The sequence below is a fragment of the Limanda limanda genome, chromosome 11 (assembly GCF_963576545.1).
Source record: "Limanda limanda chromosome 11, fLimLim1.1, whole genome shotgun sequence".
NCBI classification, from domain to species: domain Eukaryota; kingdom Metazoa; phylum Chordata; class Actinopteri; order Pleuronectiformes; family Pleuronectidae; genus Limanda; species Limanda limanda.
In genome coordinates this window covers 17,316,536-17,337,694 of record NC_083646.1, presented here as the reverse complement: position 1 = coordinate 17,337,694, position 21,159 = coordinate 17,316,536, and the positions used below count along the sequence as shown (strand labels likewise).

The 21,159-nt window shown below is 40.0% G+C and overlaps 1 protein-coding gene across 1 annotated transcript in view; it reads right to left on the bottom strand.

Moving 5' to 3' along the window:
• Nucleotides 1-21,159, bottom strand: part of cdkal1 (CDK5 regulatory subunit associated protein 1-like 1) — a 247,851-nt gene that overhangs the window by 206,260 nt on the left and 20,432 nt on the right. The window contains exon 4 of the mRNA XM_061080642.1: nucleotides 8,100-8,184. Within this exon, the coding sequence (XP_060936625.1) occupies nucleotides 8,100-8,184 (85 nt within the window). The remainder of the gene's footprint in view (nucleotides 1-8,099; nucleotides 8,185-21,159) is intronic.

Sequence of the window (21,159 nt, the reverse complement as noted above, 5' to 3'; positions counted from 1 at the left end):
ACTTTTTCCCTCCTTCATCTTTTCTCGGATCCACCCTTTACATCCGCGAACATATACTCTGCCTCCCACCTGTCTTGAAAGCTCCTGTTTTCAAATGCCACCTTTCGTTTAGACATTTTTGTGGAGCGGGATAGTTGAAAGTTGTCACAAGTGGTATGTAATACAGACTGTGAGGCGCGCGTTCGCGGGACCGTGATTGACATGCCGACACACGGGCAGTGCATTGTGGGATCTGTCATTCACCATTGACCCGCCCACTCGTCAGCCAATGAGAGCCTGTCATTGGTCTAGAACTGTCACGTGCCCCATCCCGACGTGTTCACTGACCCTCAGGAATTCTCAGTACTTATTTTGTATTGAGAACTTGCAAAACACTGCCGGCGGGCCAGCTCTAATAGTAAATAGATTTTATCATGCGGGCCACATATAATTCATTCGCGGGCCACATGGGCCTTGAGTTTGACACATGTGCCTTAGACCATTTGACTTAACATCAGAAGAAGAAAATAAAATAGGACAGGGCAATGCCAACGGAACAGAAGAAACTTGAGCTGCTAATAACCTGACTCATCAGGTCTGCTTTCTTTCTGTGCATGTTTCATCGAAACAGAACTGATGTTGGTAAGCTTGCTCAACTGTGAACTGCAGTTTGGTTTGTCACCATGAAAATGGAAAATGTAATAACAAATTAAAAACAAACATCAAATCAATAACAAAATGACAGTGCACAAAAAGGAAAGAATGACCCATTTGAAAACATATAACAGACCATTTGCCTTCCATCTTACTTACCAGGCCAAAAGATATATGAAAATCGTTCATATCAGTCGATATTGATAATTATCTCAATAAATGTCACAATATTATGTCTTTAAGTTAAAAGAGATCATTTTGCTGCTAAGTGAAGGTTGTGCTTTTAAACTCTTTTTTATGAGCAGAGGATCATAAACACTTGATACACAGCAAAACATTTTACAAATGTGAGGAACATTATTTATGTTATGTACTGTCTTGATGTGTTTGCACAATGCATAAGCTTTAGATCAATATCTATTGGACATTTGTTATATTGCTATTGATGCAAATTATATCATAATAATCATGGATGTTGTTTTATTGCCCAGGCCTAAGTGCAATTTTGTAGATGTATGAGGCAGCCCTGGCCCTGGCATGGTTCTCCTACAGCCCTGGGCTCACTCAGGCCAACATATCATCACACCTGAATTCAGCTACACCCTCTAGAACCCCTCTCTCTATGTATTTGTAACCCCCCCTTTTCAATGTGTGCCACTGTGTCGTTTCCCTCTCTATATAATATAATCGTTGTGTCTGCATAGACCCCAAAATGTAGGCCAATGCCCCGCAGAACTGACGGATTAAATGCAAATCCCTAAATTGTAAAGAAACCAGCCCGAGGCAGCAAGCTGTGTGTGTGTGTGTGTGTGTGTGTGTGTGTGTGTGTGTGTGTGTGTGTGTGTGTGTGTGTGTGTGTGTGTGTGTGTGTGTGTGTTAAAAAACTGCCTTTAGTAAACATCTCTAAAAGGTCACTGCAGATTTCAGATTGTTTATACTGTACCATGCTGTCATGTCCTGATGAAAAGGAAACACTTGTGGCCTTAATGTCAGTCACTTTCACTGTGACAGTTCATTTAAAACTACATGTTGTGGGGCCATGTAGCTCCTCGCATTATAAGTAGTGTAAAAAGGAAACACTTCAGACCACACAGCGAAGTCAGACTTTTGACTGATTCCTACAAGAAGAAACCAGACAAATGAGCAGTGTTTATGGTTTTCTGAGGCCAATCTCCAATCTATAATTAATGAAGCAGCTCAGGTTTTGCCATTTGAAAGTTTTATAATCTGACAGATTGCAGCCTCAGCTCTCTCTCTTTCTCTCTCTCTCTCTCCCTCTATCTCTCTCTTACTCCGGGTTTGGAGCTCTGGTGGGCTTTCTGTCACAGGGTGAAAAATTAGGGCTGTGGGATAACATATAAAAACTTTGTTTCAGCGTGGATTTCCCCTATAATGATTTTATTTGCCAAACATGACCTTTGCCTCTGGTAAATATGTGGCCGGAAATCAATGACATAAAATCACTTGCACTGCAGATGCTGGGTTAGGCTGCAACGCTTTTCACCACCTGTAACTCCAGTATAAATGTATGATATGCCATAAGAACATGTGGGTTTCTATGTTTACATTTTATCAAGTTGAACTAAAGATGTTAAGATTGGTCCTACTGTTAATAAAATATGTTTTTAAAGATATTTTGGGGGAATTCACCCGTATCGACAGGATAGTTAAAGTGTTAAACAGAAACAGACAAAGGGGTTCACATGCACCAAAGGTCTGAGTTAGACCCAAATCTTGCTGCATGGGCGTACGCTAGCTCACGTAGTGCAGAACCCCCGGATCATTTCCCACGGCAAAAAATATTTCAAACTGAAACCAAGTAGGCATGTGATGACCTCCAGCTTTAGTAATAATATGATGGCTGTCAGCAAGAATTCCTTAACAGAAGACAGTGCATTAGAGAACCAACCTTTCTAAAACTAAAATGAAGTCTTTACAAAAAATATATAATATATCCATGACATTTAAAAGGCAATGAAAATAAAAAATGTTTTAGTGATCTTTCGTGCACAATAGAATAAAAATGAAAAGCAACATTTTATGGATATAAAAGCAGCAATTTACCGCAACAAAGAAGCTGTACTCTTCAGATATGATCACAAAAGATATTTTCTACTTTAGTTTTATCTGGTGATATGATTCGTGAGCTATGACCTGCATGAAATGCAGCAAACTTTTCACACTACACTTCCACTTCACTTTTGGCAACATGCGATCTACAATCAGTGGCCTTAAATTTAGAAAGAAACTTCTGCCAAGACAACTCTTAATCGACAATAGACTGTCCTATAGCCAGCGGGCATAATACATATTCACCACCCAGCCTACACATCTGTTATAAATACTCAGTATAAGAACAGCACACAACACTTTGGCCCTCTTCCAACGGTTCATTCTGTGTTGTGCGTCCCTATTCAATTAACATTAATGATTTTTCTTTCTTATGCTTGGTTCATGAATATTAAAACAGTATTGAAATGAATGTAAATATAATGTGGGAATTGGTGTATTTTGAAAATAGAAGTACAGAACTCAGAGTTGGCTTTTAATTCGCTAAGCATACATTCCCTTGATCATACAAATTAGTAGAGACAGCCAAGTGTGGAAATTCAACACACACACACACACACACTCTCACACACATCCAAACACGCACACACACACACACTTGAAAACATAGAGCAGTTTAATTACATGCTGTTGAGCAACTGTTTCTGTAATGCATTCCGCGTTCATTGATTTGAGAGGTCCCTGACACAGAATTACGTTATAGATTTCAGCATTTGAACACACGCACACATATACGCACCCAAATATACATACTAATTGACTTTTTAGCATTCAGAAGCTATACTATTAGCAGTTTAGGCCAATTACATAGCTCCTGCATGCAGAAGTCTTGCTGACCGAGTGAACATCAGCGCAGTGAACGCCATCACTCTAAAAAGAAAGCTGGAAGGAATCCCATCTCCTACATGTGTCAACTCACCCCTGTGTATTGGGCTTTGTGATGGCACCATTATCTCATATCCTGATAGAAGTAGTTAACTATCCAGATATCAACATGCATGATAGGACTCTTACATAGATGTTAGAAGTGTTTTGAGTCAAACTTTTAAAACCCAAACCACGTCCATGCAACAGAAGTAGCTCCTCATTTTGTCTTGGTTGCACAGAGTCCATCTGTTCACAATTACCCTGTTCTGTGTCATGTTCACTCTCCTCCATGTTTGTTTGTGTTTCCTTCGTTCAAATTTCCTGCCTGCATCTGTGTTATGTGGAAGAAAACACAGCAGCATCCAAATGACAAGAAATAATGCTGGAAAGAGCTTGTTTTGGTACAACTAAAAAGAACAGAATAGAATGTAAAATGAGACATAATGTAAAATGAGACGAGTTTCTATCATTACATAAGTTGTATGTAACTAAGAATTGCTTGTTACTTATTATTGTCTTTCTAACCTTTCTGCTGTATAACTGCAAATTTCCCGAATGTGGGACTAATAAAGGATTATCTATTTTATAGGTTAGGCTTTACAGCACTAAACCAAGTGGCCTGAGTGTAATGGTAAATGGACTGTATTTATAGAGCACTTGTATCATCTTACTGACCAACGCTTTACAGTAAGAGTCACACATTCACACACTTCCCCTTTATACAGTACACCTTTATTTTTAGTGCAGCCATTTGGAGTTCAGCATCCTGCCCAGGGCCACGTTGTCATGGGGACATCAGAAGCAGGGGTTCGAACATTCCGAATAGTGGACCACCCGCTCTACCACAGCCAAAACCCCTTATTCTACCGTTAACCCTAAACCAAAGCTAAGGACAAGCTTCTACTTTATTTGATAAAATTATTCATGATGAATCACAAACTTCATGAAACACCTTTATCCACTAATTTATTCTGAGAGAATATCTTAAAACACGTGCTGGTTTACATTGTGTCGGAAATTGATTCAGAGATGGAAACTTGTACAGACACATTAGCAGACGGCTCTTGAGGTTAGTACATCATTACCTGAAAAAGCCGAATCCAACAGACAAACAAACGAACTTGACTTTCCACATGTCCTCAAAAGAGAATCAAAACTATACTCACTAAAGATTTAACTTTCAGCGAAACTGAAATGTGCTTAGTTCTCCCATAAACAACATCGGCACATATGCTCAAACACACACACAAAATACTTTCACATAAGCTGCCTGGGCATCCATCCACCTGATTACCCCCCACCCCCCACCCCCCACACACACACACATATACACACACACACACACATACAAATTAAACTCTTTTTTCCCACACACTTGGCATGGATGCCAACTAAGCCCCAGTTCTCCAGAAGTAATAAACTGCCTTTTCACTGCGTCTCTCGAAACCATGAGAGAAGACGGCTGAAAGCCCCTGTGCCGACATTTCAAACCCCTCAACTAATTTACTAGGACACGGTTGCTTCTGTGACCATGCATTTGTGTGTGTTGCTTGTACATAATGTCCCACACGCCACCGCCATGGGTGACTATTTGTTTGACACACTAATGTACACACACACACAAGTAATGTGGGACTGAAGGACAAACTGGCCTACAAAGGGGTTTTAACAAACAGGACCCGAGTTAATTATGTGAGGTAAAAAAAGTACAACATCCTCTAATCACACACACAATTGTAATTTCAGTGGACAGTGTTGAAACACAAAATAATAGTAATAAACCACTATAAACCCAAACCCCACAGGAGGAGATTTAATATTTACTGTCACTCAAGACGGATCTTTCCTTTAACTGGAAATCACAAAAGTGTTTCCTCCCTTTCCCTCCTTGCTGCGATATATTATTAAAAAGAAACTCCAGCATAGCGGGAGGTCTCCTTCAACATTAACTTTAAACTGTGACAAAGCGTAACCGCATTACTAATGATGTCTTTATTACAGACTAGTGTGTACAGAACAGCAAGCACACAGCTTGATATTTTAGCAGCGTAATGTCGTCCAATTACCTCAGATAGTCAAAATTAGAGTCAGAGAGGAGAGACTTGCACAGAAGCATATTAGCAGATTAGGGTATTAGGGTTAATACATTATTACCATGAAACCTGTATCAACACACAAGCACACCTCTATCCTGTCTACAGAGAACATCTTGATAGCAGACAGAAACACAATAAAAGACATTTTACAGATACCATGTAAAATTGGTGCATGTCAAACATATTCATCCACCACAGAGTAGAACAGGTGCTCAGCAAATGGAGGCGCAAGAACTCTGGCAGCACCTGCAGGTTCAGTTCTGAACCAACAGAAACTAAAACCAAGACAAAAATAATAATATCTTTATAAAAAAAAATGTGTATGTATTAATCTATTTTAACTATTTATCTGTGTGTGTGTTGCAGGTATCACTCATGTTGTTTGGACCTAAATCCGCTGACACGTTCACATTATGAAGACATGTTTTAAGGTTAGGTTAAGATTGGGTTTAGGTTGAGGGTTAGGATTTGGCAAGTAGTAACTTTGGTTAAGGTTAGAGTAAGTCTGAAGGAAAGCAAGGTAAGTGGATGATGTAATGTCCTCTGAAATCATGGGGGGGGGGGGGGTGTGTGTGTGTGTGCGTGCTTGTGGTACCAGGAGGTGAAGGCCTAATGGCTCGAGTACGACTGAGTGCGAGGGCAGCTTGTGTGCCTGCCTCCGTCTCTCAAGAAAAATATTACAAAGAAAATTCAGTGGGCATATGCAATCTGTCTGATCCCATACCCCCTCATTTATGTGTTTCCATCATGCAAGCAGCAAGTGTTGAAAAGCAGAAAAAACTTTTTATACGCTGTGTGTGTGTGGGGGGGGGGGGGGTTGTGCGCACGGGCGCTTGCCTCGTGTGTATGCCACCCTGTGAATAGAGCATTAATTGCATTAGCATTACAGCTGGGTGATTTCCAGTCAAAGAAAAACTCTGGCATCAACAAGGAAGACATTTCCTAAGTCCTGAAGTGTGTTATTATTTGGTGCATTTCAATTGAAAAAGTCTTTGCATGAAAATTGGCATGACAGAAAGAGTGAGAGAGAAAGTGGCTGAAGCAGAAAGACAGGATGATTGCACTGATCGAGATGGCCAAGTGAATTTGTTCACCCTTTAAACTCTGATATTGCCTTATGATAACTTACTCCATTCGGATGATTCAAACATCCAGAATATAAAGTATGACAGATGGTAGATTGCTTCTTTTTGCATTTAGCCACAATGCAAATCGTCTATAAAGACGGCCAATTAAAAAGCCTATAATTTGTCCATTCAGACATGTCAGACAACTGTCCTGCTGCAAAACAAACAAAACTCTTTGCAGAGCTAAGACTGTGGAACTAAAGGTTTCCTCCTCTGCTTTGACAGCGCTTAAAACAGCCCAAGTAATGTCTTCTTCCTACAAACGTTTCTCACAGTTGATAAATTCAACCATGCCCATAAAATGTCAAAAAATACAAAATCCTAAAAACCCAAGGTAACAAAATCTTGTTTAGCGTTACCAACAGCCACAAACCCAAATTTTCAATGTATTATCATAGGAGAAGAAAAGAGCAAATAAATGCTTGAAAGTGACTAAAACCATTAGTGCCAATTAATTAAGCTCTTCTTTATCATACATGAGTTGGAGGGTTTTAAATTATGAATAGTACATATATAAACAGTCAATATATTCATAGTTTATTCACTGAAGCTTGAAGCTACAATAATCATGATTTTACATAGAGAATCACCTTGTTACTCAAACTCTTGTTTTCTCTCCCTACCACAAAAGCACACGCCTGCCAGGTGTGTGCGTATGTGTGTGTGAGCCCCTGATGGAGAGAGATTAATCAAAATGTAAAACAGTTTCTAGCTTAATTTCTCTGTGTTTATGCAAATGTGCGTGCCTCTCTCTCGCTCTGTATTTCAACAGTGAGCGAGATCAGTGGAACAGTGAGTAGGTGGAAACTGATGCAAGAGAAAGTGCATTTTGTGAAACAAAACATGAATGGAAACAGCATAAATGATAAAAAGCCACATTGATTTGTGTTTTTCCTTGGCTATGCTGGATATGTTGGCCGAGACCAAATGAATTTTGTATTATTATTCATATTATTCTAACCATCTCCTATTTTACATCTTTATTTGATGTTATTAATCTCAGATTTGAAATTGCAATAAATTCTGACTGAATTTTACATTTTCATACATGGAAACTATTTAGATCTGGTTGTGAACATGATCTCGTAGTTTCTCAGTAGAAAGAAAATGTTTCTGTATTTCCTTTAGTTCTAATTCCAGCAGCCAATCAAAGTAGTCTTGCTCGATTCTTCTGCCAAAACATGTTTTAATTATTTTAATCAGCGATGTTTGTTTCTTATATTTGAATCTGAATTCTATAAAACCAAAACTATTCTAACGACTGCATAAAATACCAAAAAGATGGCAAAGTGTGTCTTTTCATTACTTGATTGAGTTTCTGAAGTGGTCCTCTGCAGGGTTCTTCACAGTGCAGCTGTTCAGCAACCACAGGTCTGCTTCTGCTGGGTCATCTATAGGAAGAGAGGAAATTCATTGATTTTTAAGAAACATAATCCCAACCACAAAGAAAATACACAATATACAATACACACACATATATATATAAAAAAAAACTAATCAACATGTAGTCACAAATAATCATATAACACAAGATTCAACATAACCCAGAACCAAAAAAAAACTGAAATATTTAATTGGTTTCAGCACAGTGGGTCAATGTGTCACACTGTAATGATCACACACGTTTCACTAATTTTCAACCAGTCACTTCTAATATGAGTTGTGAAAAAAAAAGATGTGTCCTTCACACAGAATAATCTTTTACAAGCTTTACTGTTTCTAAACGTCTCTATGAGAATTTGAGCTATAATTTCGAAACCAAGGTATGCCTTTCTCTTCTTTTCCTTGTGAATGTTCTCATCTTGTTTAATTACTTTGATTCCACCTGTGTTCATCTGTGTCACTTGTTTCACTCTGGCTTCCCTGCAACTAATCAAAAATGTTGAAGTCATGTTTCTGAAGGCAGGAAGAAAAGAGGAACAGATTCCATTTGATTTCTAAAACTATTGTTGGCAATTTGTCTGAAAGGCTGTAAATAGTTTGGCATGTTTCTGTCATGAAGATTTGAAGTTTACTGTTGTTGGTATTTTTTGCTAAAAATGTAGAACAATGTAGCAACATAAGCTATTCCTATGTGTTTTTTTGTCCCTTTAGGTTACCAGAGGGATCCCATCCAGCACCAATGGCACAATAAGGTATATGTGCAGTTTTATAAAACTTTTTTTTAAAAGCTTCAACTCTGCTTTGCATGGCATCCTCAGACATGTTGATTTATGCTGGCAGCTGAGATGATTGATCAATGCAAATCCATCTGCTTTACTTAAAAGCAGACCTATTTTGTTTTACTTAGTTATTAAACTTAAAACAAATAAAAGATGTCCACACACAGCAGTTGTGAGGACAAAATGAATTCTAAAGTCCCTTACTTTACCACAACTAAACGCCCCAACTCACACCAAATATAAACCCAATTCTAAATTTCATAGTGAGTCCTACTCTTAAAACAGCCTTTAAACAAACATAGAAAGATATGTACACATGCTCACACACATCTGTGTGTTGCTCCATGCGATGTTAAGCTCAGCTGCTACTCAAGGCGATGGTGGCAGGCTTTGCATGGCACTGCCAGGAGAGCTGTCACACACACAGACACATATACTCGAGGGGATATGGCACGGCAGGGGTGGGGAGCTAGAAGCTCGCTCCTTTACGCTACATTGAACCAGGTATTTCACTTACAATCAGCTTCCCAGCTGCAGTCAAGCAAACACACAAACACACACAGTATTTCCTGGATTAATTAATTTGATACACACACACGGTATTTTTCACACAGCAGGTCCCAGGATGCAGAGAAAGCAAAGATTACCAGCAAGACCACAATTTGCCTTTGGTTAAATCTGCTTTTCAAGCCTTCACTTTTACCAAAACACACACACAGTTGTTTTTAGCTTTAGGTTAACTCTGTATTTTCAGGCACTCTATTCATAGACATTACGATTTCCTGCAACACACATGACGCAACACCATCAACAAAACAAACCCAAACCCATGATTTGTGTCCTGCCGATGTGACTCACGTTGTTTTAGTGCTTTTCTGAGACATGCAGCTGTACTTTTTTTCTTTTATGAGACATCATTAAGTCTAACTTACAGCCTGATACAATCATCTAAAACACCCCAAGGCCCAAACTGCTGTGCTGAATCATTAAAGCATGAAATATAACCTTGATGCCCTTAAAGGTTCTTTAAAAAGTATCAAAACATTGTGATTCTAAAGATGTGTATTGAATTTTCTCTATCAGATTTGGGCTTTTCCTTATCATGCTTATTTAGCTCGGTTGACAATGAGCATAATACAAGGCTTTTAATTAAACCTACTGACATTTGAAGAAACCTTGATAATTATTTCAAAGGTGATTGTGCTGGGACTGCAATAGATCTGTTGTCTTGTGCAACCAAGACATTGATCATTTACCCAGAGTAAAAAGTTATTTGTGATTCATTGTGAGTAATTAAAACAAATGTTGTACCCTCGTAGTTAGTCCATGGTTCTGTTAAGGGTTTAGAGTAGACTAAGGGGTACCAACAAAGATATTTATGAGCTAGTGTGTGTGTGTGTGTGTGTGTGTGTGTGTGTGTGTGTGTGTGTGTGTGTGTGTGTGTGTGTGTGTGTGTGTGTGTGTGTGTGTGTGTGTCATAAGGAAAGAGAGAGAGGGAGAGAGGGGGAGAGAGAGACAGAGACAGAGACAGAGAGAGAGAGACAGAGAGAGAGAGAGAGAGAGACAGAGAGAGAGAATAAGTTCAGCTGGCCATTATGTGTACCTTTATTTGTCTAGGCAACCGACACACACACACACACACTCACAAACACACACATTAACACAGGACTAGTGGGAGTGATCTCAGCTGTGTGGTTGCTGTCTCCTCTGTGTCCTAAGGGAGGATTTCCAGACCGACAATAACAACCTCTCCATCACATTAAAACACACACACCCACACACGCACACACACTAAACTATCCTTTCTAGAGTCAGCACAACTTCCAAATACACCACAACTACACTAAATAAGATAACTGAAGTAAAAGGCAAAACAGAAGCACACAGGGTTTCAACAGCCTCGGGTGAATTCACTGGGGAAGAATGGTGTGGCAGCTGTCACCCTTAAAAAATGCCTCGTCACCCCTGCTTCCTCATCAGGTTTGGACAATCTCATTCAAAATGGTCAATAATTAGTAATGGGTGGTCAGAAATTTACAAGAGGTAAGTGAATGGGAGATGACACCCCCCTCTGCCAACAGAAGGAGGCCTGAACGACAGATAGGGGAGGTGCTATGCAGAGGATGGTGACGGTTTGTTAAGTGAACCAACTCATATATAATGAATTAGCATAACAACGGACAACTACTTAGATCTTAATCCTCGGATGAGTTTTTTTATTAATTTATTAATGATATAGTCAGTAAAATGTCTACTCATATATGACAAGGTATTAGGGTAGTATTTCAAATGTTTTGTATTTTTACTTTGAAAAGTTCAAACTATAATTGATAATTGAGCAAATCACTTACAATGCTAGTTAAAAAACTCCTGGCACAGTTTAAGAGAGCGTAACAATATGCTGCGCTTGGCCAAGACATGAGCTACACAACTAGCTCTTGTTCACATGATTTTGAAATCCTTGTTTCTCATCAGTGAAGCAAGCAGCCATGGATTCTGTCCAAATACCCACACTAATGACTAATCTTCAGATTCAAACCTCTAAGGCCCTTTCAGTCCTGGAGGTGACAGCGGCAGCAGCTGTTGTTGATCCTGCATCAGTCTTAGCTGATAAGCAGTGTCCAGTGGCAAAGGGTTGACCCAGTCAAAACTATAGGCAGCCGAGATCTGGGCCAGTTTCACATTGGTAGCCACCACATGCCCCCCCGTCAGTGCAATTACTGCTGCCAGGGAACTGAGGCTCAAAGCCTCCACCAGGCAGTGAAATCAACTGAGACAGGAGCTGCTCCATGGCAGAAAAGAACACAAGAAGGATGTACGGACGGCAGAAGCCACTGGCAACTACTGAGAACTTTCACCTTGTTAAAACGTGCTACGCTCATCTTTTTTACTAAACAACTCAAAAATACCTGACAACCATGACTAAGTGATGTTGTTTTCAAAGAGGTTCAAAGGAGGAGTCAAATGTACTGAAGTGGTAAAGTCTGGACTCTTCAAAGGACGATTATGTTTGTTTTAAATCACCACAACTGTTAAAACAAAGCAAATAATGAAATCTGACCACAACAAGGGAGCAGAGTATGTTTGCTTTAACTTGCCCAAGAGAAGGTTATAATGGCTAGAGAGAAAACATTAAAAACATGACAGTAGATATGAGTTGGGAGGTAACATTGCCCAGCGATACAGATTCTGGTGAAAAAATACAGTGACCTAAACTTGAAGGAAAGAAATTGAAATTACCCTTAAGAGAACTATTGTGACAGGGAGTATTAAACACATTTTAAGAGGGCCTGCCACCTCTTCAATTTCAAAAGATGGTGTTCAGAAATTCCAGGCCCTTCTTGATACCACATTTAAAGCAAACAGCAAGAAAAATCCGCAAAGCACTTGCTAAGGCCTGGCAAACTGTAAATCATGCTGTTCCCTAGAGAACATTCCTTTGAGTATGTTCATGTGTATGGTGTAAAATATCATCATGCTGCATTTCCTTGCCTATACAGAAGTTATGCCTGCAAATCATTCTCAAAATGCAAAAAAATGAAAACTGCAAGTCCGTGGGTTTTCTGAAGTGTAAAAGACGACTCCAAAAAAAGTCTCATACGGTGACAATTTTAATGAAGATGCTGGTCTGACAACACGATACCAAATCTTCATGCGCAGGTGAATCAGATGCCAGTTGGGAAAGTAGCAACTGACATAGATTGTCCAGAGCCGGCACAAGAAATCCTTCATCTCCACAGTTCACACCACAATTTACTGCTTGGATTAATTCTTATTCCTCCAGAAAATCAGTAAAAGGAAGAAGGCTACAGCCTGTGGGTTGCACTGACAGTGGCTGTCACATTCTCAGTGACAGCTGCTTCTGCTGAGCAAACTTTGTTATTTGGAAATGATCTAGACATAACTGTTATCGTCCCTGTCACAGATATACGCTGTCATGGTTATCATCGGCAATAACACAGACTTTGCAGAGTAGCAATAGCAGCTACAGTTAGAAATGTAAACTGGCACATTTCAAAGATGCTCTCCATTCTCGAAAATAGATAACTTTTATTTTAAATAGATATTTTTTATGTTATCATTGTCCAAGATTTTATGGCATCAAGGATCATTGAATCTTTTTAAACCATTTGCATACGTTATCCTTTCCAAAACACAGATACAGGGGGACGTACAAACTGGATTCTGGGAACTTGGCCAACTATGATATGAAATACAAACAGTGTAAAAACAGATGACTTGTCTGTGCAGACAGGTCGTTCACATTTACAACATTCTTCACCGTGTGAGAGTTAAACTCAAGTGAGGAAACCATAACATTTCACAGAACACCGTATCTTAACCGTGTGGAGGAGACTATGTTATTGATTCATTGGTCCCAACATGTGTGCTTTTCAGTGTGGGAAAGCAACTGGAGATACCCTTCAATGACTCAGCACTTTAGAGGCCATAAATTTCATTTACACAATGACAAGGCTGCTATTGGGAAATCTCTGAAATGTCAGATTTGCATATGATTTGCATATGTATAGGGTTGCAGCCAATGGCTGGGGACTTTTTTGTTTAATTTTGCATATCATGGTCATCTGGCAATTATGTGATTGGTAGTGAGGACAGCATGTGCACAGACTGTAGCTTTATCTTCTATATGATGAAGACAAGGCCCAGAGGGTGAGACAAGCACCCCAGTATGTGTGTGTTTGGACATGCTGATCTAGTGCAGGTGTGTGTGTGTGTGTGTGTGTGTGTGTGTGTGTGTGTGTGTGTGTGTGTGTGTGTGTGTGTGTGTGTGTGTGTGTGTGTGTGTGTGTGTGTGTGTGTGTGTGTGTGTGTGTGTGTGTGTGTGTGTGTGTGTGTGTGTGTGTGTGTGTGTGTGTGTGTGTGTGTGTGTGTGTGTGTGTGTGTGTGTGTGTGTGTGTGTGTGTGTGTGTGTGTGTGTCTGTGTGTCAAGAGTTGATAGATGTGAACGCTGTGTGAAAAGGTGACAGAGAACATTCCTACAGTGAGCTCAAGTATAATTTAAGATGCTGTGTTATATTTCTATATTCTGCCTAACACAGATGTAACGTGTAAGGCAGACACGTTACATCTGTGTAAGGTAGAATATGTATAAAAAATGTATAAAACAAAACTAATTGTTTAACCGCAGATGAAATAGAAAACAACACATAAGATGATTTTAACAGCTCTCCTCACAATTATTGTCTTGGTATTATTTTCAGACTAATTTTCACTGTGTGGATTTTTCAGCAAATGATCAAAAATCTGCCATACGATGAAGGAACTAATATCTATGTTTGTGAAGAATTTGGTGCAGCTTGATTGAATTTAAGGCGACTGTTGGGCCTTGGCAGAAGAATGTGCTTTATTGAGTGCCTGTCTGGTAGTGGTTGTATAGCGGAACACAGAGAGTTTCACCTCCACATGTCTCAGTGTCTCTCTCTCTCAAACACACAAATACACAAACAAACACTCACAAACAGACCCACCCAACAGTATGGTACTATTTCACTCAGTCTGCAGCCCAGGAGCCTGCTCTATAATTGTATTCAATATAAGAAATTTATTCCATCTGACCCCCAAATAAATTGTTTTTTTGTGTGTATTTGAGTTTCTCCTCCAATACTATCAAGCAGTTGACCCCACTACCACCATACATAAGAGGAAATTGACCTCAGTGTGTGTGAGTGTGTGTGTGTGTGTGTGTGTGTGTGTGTGTGTGTGTGTGTGTGTGTGTGTGTGTGTGTGTGTGTGTGTGTGTGTGTGTGTGTGTGTGTGTGTGTGTTTATAAGGAGGTAAACTACGTGTGTATGGAGGTGTACCTTAGCTCATCACTTTAAAACATCCCCGCTGACTGAGTCATATGACTAAATCTAATCCATGAGGTTATTCCGGCGTGTCCATCTGTGCGTGTGTGTGTGTGTTTGAGCTATTCAACCTCAATTCTACCCACAACCAATCATACAAGAGGCTGGGGTGCTGAAAAGGCAGCACCTGGGGGGGGGTTTGTGTATGCTTGTGTGTACGCGTGTGTGTGTGTGTGCGCACACATATATGCACAAGGTCATACATAGAAACGAGAGAGAGGGTTATGGGACCAGGTGCATGCACCAAATAAGTATGGTTGGAAAGATGGACAAAGCAAAGAGCGGGAGTGAGGATCAGAGGGCAACTACTGTATAGAAAAAGAGATAAAGCAAAAGGATTTAAAGGAATAGTAAGGAACGACAGACATGACAGAGGGTCAACCTTAAAGACGATTAAAAGGAGAGAAGTGAGTGTGAAGTGGAGGCAGCTGATCGTCAGCAGCCTAACAGGGTTTTAAGGATGAGGGAAGATGTCCGCAACAATGAGAAGAAAGAAAAAGAGCCAGAGTGAGAAGACAAGAGATGTGCAAGAAATACTATAAAAAAAATTTAAAAATAGATGAAAGTGGAAAAGAGTGAATAGGGGAGTTGGTAAAAAGCAGATGGAGAGATAAGTGGGTATGAAACGCAAGAGGCCTAAACACAGCATCCATGAGTCTGTGCACTTTAAATGATACAAATATTTTTTTTTTCATGCAACACTGTAAAATTATGTATTCTGCTGTGTTTGCACATTATGTCTATTGTTAATTTGCCCACAGGTGTGAGCGGCACCCTACAGGGAAACAGATGAGGCTCAGCTGCACGGTCAGAGGACACACACAAACAATAACAGCCAAAATGGGAATAAGGTTAATTTCCCTCAACTCCCATGTATCCACTGTATGCAGATGTGCTAAATCACAACTGAAAACTGTTAACTAAATTTGCCTCAGTTGTTCACTGTAAACAGACAAACAGCTGCTTACACACTAAAGGGATAAAGTTGTGAATGGATTTGAATTTACTTAGAACCAGCAGGTTAAAACATACGTGTGTTTGTCTTTATTAGGTGTAATTTATCTTTACAACATAAAATGCATCTCAAAACTTGGATTGCTGCCTGGACAAGGGAGTATTTGTGTGTTGTTTCACTTACTTCCTCACTTACATAGCTCATGCTTTAGCTATGCCTTTACAACATCTTGTTTTTGTAAAATATATTGTTATCATTCTGGAAATGTGGATAACAAAATGATCAATGTATAATGGTTTGCAGGTGATTACCAAGAGGAGACTTGTCAGAGGTGTGTAAGTCCAAGGGGAAAGGTGACACACAGAACATGGAAATGATTCTTTTAGCTGAACAATTGAGTTTCAGCTCAACCATGGTGACTCAAGACCACAGAAGAAAAGTGCTTTTGCTTAAAATAGCCTGTATAAAATCCAGTGGGGGGGAAATAAATTGTTTTAATAGCATTTATGCCCTTAAACAGAAAAAGAATGTGTCTGGTCTTCTTCTGGCCTCCAAAAATGTGGCACTGTCACTTGAGGATATTCCTTAGGCTGCACCGAACAAGAAGGTATAGATAATGGATCATACACCATTGGTGTGTTTGAAATGGAATGAAACATTGTGTCACACACCCCACACATGTCCTGCAAAATGCCATACTTTAAGTAACAAGGCTGTCCATTTAAATATGTATATGATTCACTCATCAGCACAAGGGGCTATACATTTAAAAGGAAAAAATAGCCATAGTGAAATTGCAGCTAAAGTTAGCAGACAATACATAAAGAATGACATTTTTTTGTTGTTAATTCAAACGACGAAGTAAAACAGAAGCTGGGGGGAAAAGTAATCATCAAGCCCTGAGAATACATCCTGTTTTACCTCTGCAATGCGATAATGCTGTCTAAAATAACTCTGTTCTTTAAATAGGTTAATTTACAAATCTGTTCATTAACACGTTCAGTAAATGGCGCTGTTATCTAAATAATTAAATACTTCAGTGTTGATATGATTGCAACTCATAATGAAATGGAAATCTTGCTTTCTAGCACTGTTGAGCTTCTGTCGTGATCACTCAACAAACACATTTGTTTTCTCCCTGACAGGAGACTACTTTGCATTTTTAGTTCTCACTGATTATCGACCATCCTGTTCAGATTTTTGTGGGAGTTCAGTTGTGTCAGATCTTGTACAAATATGCAGGAAAATGTGCTTTTGATGCGCTTATTTACAAGCAACATGTAGCTTTTACACACCTTTAATTCTACCTCTTGGTGATAAGATACATGTATATCAAACATAAACTTCCTTTCACAATTACCTTTTCAGACAGAGCTACATAAATTCCCAAACTCTATCTGAAATTCTGACACAAGCTACACGCACATTAGTTCCATCTATCACTGTTAAGGAGAATAAAGCAACAAGACTGAATGCAATTGTAAATTGTGCACACTGTCTTTGCAGTAGTTTCATTCCAATGTAGAGGACATCTCCTCTAAAGTTCCACTGTACAAGTGACTTTTGCTAAACTTAAACAGAGAAGTGTTTGAAATGTGCAGGTTTTCCAGCCACAGAAACAGATCTATGGTGTCTCAGATCCCCCTCTGGTCTTCAGTCGTGGTAGATGATATATGAGGGCAAAGAAGTCTGGCTGTGTGTGTGTATATGTGAATGTGTGTGTAAGTAAGAGAGAGAAGAAGCAGACAGCAGCCTTAGGGGTCAATATGATGCTCCTGGTGCTTCACACACAGACCACACTATGACCCACTTTCAATCCCATCCCACAAATACCCCCTCGCATACATTCCTACATGCATGCACGCACAAACACACACACAAACACGCACACATCTCTCCCTTGTTATTTCTCCCTTCTACCCTCCATCCATTCCACCCTCCATCTCAAACACATCATCTTTCCTCCTCCACTGCCCCCATCTCTCATCACACACACACAAACACACACACACACACACTCACACATACAGACAGGACATGCTGACCTTGGGATACAGTGCAGTGGTGGTTTATAGGGGTAAGCATGATGGGGCAAAGGGTGGCTTTGGGGTGAATAGATACACTTGACTGAGCTAACAAGCCCCGCATGGCCTTACTTGCTGATTGGCTGACCGGACAGCTGGATGCCAGGCTAACTGGCTGGGAGGACAGGTGGGCTGCAGGGCAGGGTGGGGCACTGACCCAACTCCACAGGGTGGGGTATCACAATCAAGTCAAAGAGTGAGATCAGTGTCATGAAAGGGAGAGATACAAGGACATAACGGGATCGAATAAAACTCCTTGCTGCTAAGCAAGACTGACAATGCTTTGTAGGTAATTTAGGTACAACTGGAGGTACAAGGACTGCATGAACTGAAACAAAGGTATTCAACCATTGTCCTCTAAGCAGGTCATACCCCTTGTCTAATATCTTCTACATTTATTTGGTGCTGAATAAAAATGAGTCACTACATAAAGAAAGAGTTTACTCCATTCGGGAAAATCACATTGCTGCCACTGGATGGTGCAAACTAATTGCATCAATTTAGTCAAGTTGAATGCGAAAAATATGTACACCAAAAAAACAATGTATCCATGTGTCACAATAATCTTGGTGAAAAATAAGGGCAAACATACACAAATCTTTCATTGGCCACTCTTCACCTCCCGTTCACCTCCAATCTCTGCAAGCTGGGGGGCATATGAAACATTCTCCTCGTGTGGTGGAGGATATCACATGGTGGCTCCGCCTGAAGTTTAATGAGTCGATGAACTCTGACCGGCAATATTCACTTTGTATTCATGTATGTGTGACCAGGCCCTAAGAAAGAAAAATATCTTTTGTCAAGTCTGAATTGCTCAAACAATATCCACCTATCAAGATGATTGAGCTAAGTCAACAGAGCAGTAAATCAGCTGCAGGCCATGACAACATTTAAGGAATAACAGTGTCGGCAGCACCCGGCTGAAGTGCATTTCCAAATCCCTTTTTGCTGGTGTAACACTGGAAAAAGGGGTCCCTGTTCCAAACGCATGGTTCAACAGAGTTGTACTTAGTCTCTTAATTAATCATGGGAGTGTTTCTGGTGTGACATGCAAGGCAGCTCCCATCTCCACCTCTGCCATCTCCTATTCCCTTTAAAAGGCAGGTGTGCTTGCACATAGCAGGCTGTTATTGAAAGGGCAGATTTGTGGTCAGAGATGCCTTTTTTCTGAAGAAGAATGAGTTGCACAAGCAGAGATCATCCTTGTGTGTATTAAGTAAGCAGTGTGTGCACTTAATGCACCTGGCTATGTGGGCACATATAACCATCTTGATTATTTTTCCCCTTTAAATAGCAGCAAACACTGCACCATCTTCAGACCAGGATTGTGTTGGTCCCACTGGCTTTCCACTGCCTCAGGATAGTAATGTGCCGACGATGCGCCTGACCACACCTCATTTTAAGAGCAACAATCCCACTGATGCTCAGATGAGCACAAGTGCATTTGCTATTTAAACGACGAGGCCACTAGACTGAAAATAACTACTGATGGGGCTCTAAGGGTGCAATCTGAGAATTTATAACCATAACCAGGTCTCTATTAGGATGACTCATAAAGGGCAAATGTAACAGCTACACACACACACACATATATTCCCAAAGCATGTGATGTGAGAGTGGGTGAGGCATGACAAGTTGGGCATGTCAGATTAGGACAACAAGACAGATTCCCAGCTGACAGCATTTCTGTCTAAAAGGTTCCCTCTCCTCAGGGAGTCTCTCTGTGAGTGTGAGTGTGAGTGTGTGTGTGTGTGTGTGTGTGTGTGTGTGTGTGTGTGTGTGTGTGTGTGTGTGTGTGTGTGTGTGTGTGTACATGCACATTTGACTCTCTGACGTGGCAAAGTGTGAATGGGCAACAGATAACTTAAGAGTTTCACCTCCTATCACGTTTTATAAGGAAGCGCTCGCACAGGCACGCAGTCACATACACAAAACACACACACACACTCATGTTCACACACAGAGGGGCCTTGGGGTTTTGGCGGTTGGTCTATGTATCTAGCAGGGAGAGCAACCACTCAGCCTTGGATGATAAAGCAATCAACTGTCATTAAGGGAGCATTGACTGCAGTTATAAACACACAAATACACACAAAGTACAGCTATCCACAACACACACACACACACACACACAGGTCAGTAACTGGTGGTCATTTTTTGCCATTTTTAGATATATTAATACATTTCCACTAATTACATGTGTTCTAATATCACTCCTTATTTTTAGACTAGGTGAGAAGCACATAAAGAATACATACCTAAAGGAGTTACAATAATTATGTCTTAGTCTATCAGAAATGTTGTGCAATTATTTTGATAAACAATTAATCATGACTGCAGATTTTCCAAGTGAGCTTTGTCATAAATGCTTGTAAATTAAACCTCTTACATCCTTATACCCTTGAAATGTGTGGGTATTTCTCAATTATAATTTGAACAGATTGCAAGATAACAATCAGCAGATTAATCAATTATGAAAATGATGATTAATAGCTGTCCTAAACAAGATTTGCGCAAACAAAGCAGTGAGATGTTAGCAAACAACTAAAACACAGCACAAACAAACAAAAAGCACTGAAGCAAAAACACATCTTTCTTTTTCATCTGCAGTTAATCTTCTGATGCAACTGCAGAGCAACACCAGCACAGAACTGGAATTAAGCGCCTCTGATGACCCAGTATTCGTACAGGTTTACTGCAACTGTAGTTATCCTGATGGAACTCAAACCATGCAGCCATCTTTTTACATTACTCGTCCTGATGTTGAAATTGCCTTTTTGGAATTCTTACTGGATTCATCAGATCTAATGTCAATTACTTAAATCACACCGAGAGCAGAAGGACAGGATTCTTTTCTTTTAATAAAAAATGTATTTTATGAGTACAATCTAATTTACTGTGATCACTTAAATCAACCTTCATTCACTCCCACATAACTTGCAGTACCAACCCAAGTTGGCTGACATTTATTCAAATTTGTCCATTATGTAGTCTTCAAAGAGCTTAGTTGTGGAAATATGCTAAATTAATACAGACATAAGTCCGAAATAGAAAAGACATTTTCACATGTAGCATGGGTGTGGACATGATCTAAGCTGTCATTCTTTTGCAGTTCCTGTCTTTTCGCTTTCTCTCACGCTCACCCAATATACCAGACTGCAGTCCTCTCAGACTAACTGGGGGCCTTGACAGCATCTCTCCCATACATCAGCTTAGTTAAGTGGCAGAAAGTGTGCAACATACCCTCTTTTTCCCAAAGACAGAAGGGTATGGGTGTGTGTTTTTGCACGTGTGTGTG